The sequence below is a fragment of the Daktulosphaira vitifoliae genome, unplaced genomic scaffold, assembly GCF_025091365.1.
Source record: "Daktulosphaira vitifoliae isolate Bord-2020 unplaced genomic scaffold, ASM2509136v1 Scaffold_498, whole genome shotgun sequence".
In the NCBI taxonomy this organism is placed as follows: Eukaryota; Metazoa; Arthropoda; class Insecta; order Hemiptera; family Phylloxeridae; genus Daktulosphaira; species Daktulosphaira vitifoliae.
The window spans coordinates 6,296-8,834 of record NW_026100063.1 but is presented as its reverse complement, the minus strand read 5'-3'; the positions used below and the strand labels follow the sequence as shown (position 1 = coordinate 8,834).

At 27.3% G+C, this 2,539-nt stretch overlaps 1 protein-coding gene across 1 annotated transcript; it reads left to right on the top strand.

Moving 5' to 3' along the window:
* Positions 1-480: 480 nt before the first annotated feature.
* On the top strand, positions 481-2,534 carry LOC126909525 (uncharacterized; the record flags this gene model as incomplete). Its single annotated transcript, XM_050691960.1, has 1 exon — positions 481-2,534. A coding segment is annotated over exon 1 (1,836 nt), but the record flags the coding sequence as incomplete, so codon positions are not given.
* Between the last annotated feature and the right edge of the window lie 5 nt (positions 2,535-2,539).

The following is a 2,539-nucleotide window of genomic DNA, read 5'->3' as shown; positions in this document are numbered from 1 at the left end:
AAAGTTTAGTATTATTAATTGATCTTATTGTATAACATTTTTAGATACAGCTTTATTACAATTTAATGCAAAAGAAATAGATTTTGAAAAAGAAGTTAAGGAATGGTTCCGCCATGCTGAACAGCGCTTTGAACGAGAAAAAAAAAAAAATCAACAGTAATGAATATTTAAATTAAGTAAAAGTTAATCATGTAAATAAAAAAAATAATTATCATTATAGACACTTTTTTAGAAAATTCTGTTTGAACAGTTTTTTTTTTAATTTTGATAATGAACGGTGACATAGTTTTTATAATTTTAGTTACTATGTGTATAAATATACAAGTTAAATAAATAATAAACTAAAGAGGTCTAAATGGTTTTATTTATTTATATGTTGTATTTTGGTATAACAGTAAATAGAATGTGTGTCTATTATAAAAACCCTAATGAAGAATGGTTAAATACGGTCATTAATTAAAACAAATATTATTTAATATATAAAATACATTGAAATATATAAATCAAATAAATTTTTCTCACTCCATTAGTTATAGTATCAAATCAGGAGAAAATATTGAATTTACTAGGATGATTTTTTTATTATATGTTTTGTTTACATTTTTTGAATTCTTCAGAATCGAAAAAGAAAAAATTGTGAACTCCTATCTAGAAAATATTTCTTAAGACGTACAAAAATTGATGTTGCCAATCAGGTTATGACGTTTTCAGAAAAATGCCAAGAACAAAATGATCAGGAAATTGTACTGACAAACAAAATTATTTCCAGTCATAAGGATACTATAGTAACAGAATCAATTAATTTACCTTGTGGTTTGGTTGCAAGTAATACAGAGGTGGAAACATCACTTACTGGTAATTATCAATGTGAAATAAATATTAGTAGAAATTCAAGTGTACAAACAGAAACATTGAATACAAAACTTCAAAAATGGGTAGCTAAGTTTAACGTATCACATAATTGTACCAACTCTCTTTTAAATATTTTGAGGTCTGAAAATTTAAATCTACCAAAAGATGCTAGAACCTTATTACACACTCCTACAGCAAAAGAACATACTATTGTAAGTGTTCCTCCTGGAAGTTACATTCACATTGGTGTCAAGTTTATGTTATGTAAAATGTTAGGTGTACATATGAAATGTTTTAATAGTAATATTGTAATTGAGTTAGGAATTAATGTTGATGGTGTTCCTTTGACATCTTCCTCCAAATCAAGTTTTTGGCCTATTCTAATATCTGTTGTAAATATACCTCATCTATCAAAATTTGTTCTTCCAGTTGGAATATACCATGGAAAGTACAAAAAACCTAATTCAAGTTTTGATTTAATGAATACTTTCATTATAGAAATCAATGAAATCATTAAAAATGGATTAACTGTTGGCAATAAAAATTTTAAATTTATCATCAAACATATAGTTTGTGATACCCCTGCTAAAGCCTTTTTATTAAACGTGAAAGGTCATAACGCCTATCATGGATGTAGTTCATGTACAGTTGAAGGTACATTTACCAATAACCGCATGGCATACTTGGACATGAATGCAAACTTACGCACTGATGAAATGTTCAGAAGCAAACAAGACGAGTTTTATCATAAAGATTCTAGTCCTTTAGAAGATCTACCTATTGATATATCTAAAACAGTTGTTTTAGATTATATGCATAATATTTGCCTAGGAGTAACTAAAAAATTGCTTACATTTTGGACTAAAGGTAATAAATCAGTTCATTTATCAAATTCTGATGAAGTTTCAGCTGAACTAATCAATTTAAAACCTTTCGTGCCTTCAGAATTTTCTAGACTACCAAGATCTTTAGAGGAGGTTGAATTCTGGAAGGCTGCAGAATTCAGATCTTTTCTCCTTTATTTTGGGCCTATAGTTTTAAAAGGAAGACTAAAAAATCATCTTTATAATCACTTTATGCTCTTACACTGTGCTGTCCGACTTCTAATTAATCCTGAAGTATGTTACTCTCATAATTCTTTAGCAAAAAATTTGTTGTATAAATTTGTTGAAGAATATTCTGGCTTGTATGGACAGGAGTACGTGGGATACAATGTCCATAATTTAATACATATGACAGATTTTGTTTTATTTCATGGTGAATTAGACACCTTTAGTGCATTCAAATATGAGAATTACTTGCAATTTTTAAAAAAAAGTTGCAAAAACTTGAGGTATCCACTCCAAGATATATATAACAGAATCATCGAACAAGTCAATACTGATACCAAATGTGACCCCTTAAATTATCCAATGTTGAAAAATGAAATAATGTCTGAAAATCCAAATGAATCACACTATAAAAAATTAATTCTTAATAATTTTATAGTAAGTTCAACTAATATTAGGGACAAATATTTCATTTTAAAAAACCAAGAATTGGTAGAGGTTAATAAAATTATTAAAGATCTCAAAGGTCAGATATCTATTGTTGTAACTCCATTAAATTATTCTGCAATGTATCAAAACCCTTTATCATCTTACTTAATAAAAACATTTTGTTCTTATAATGGGCAACATTTAATACC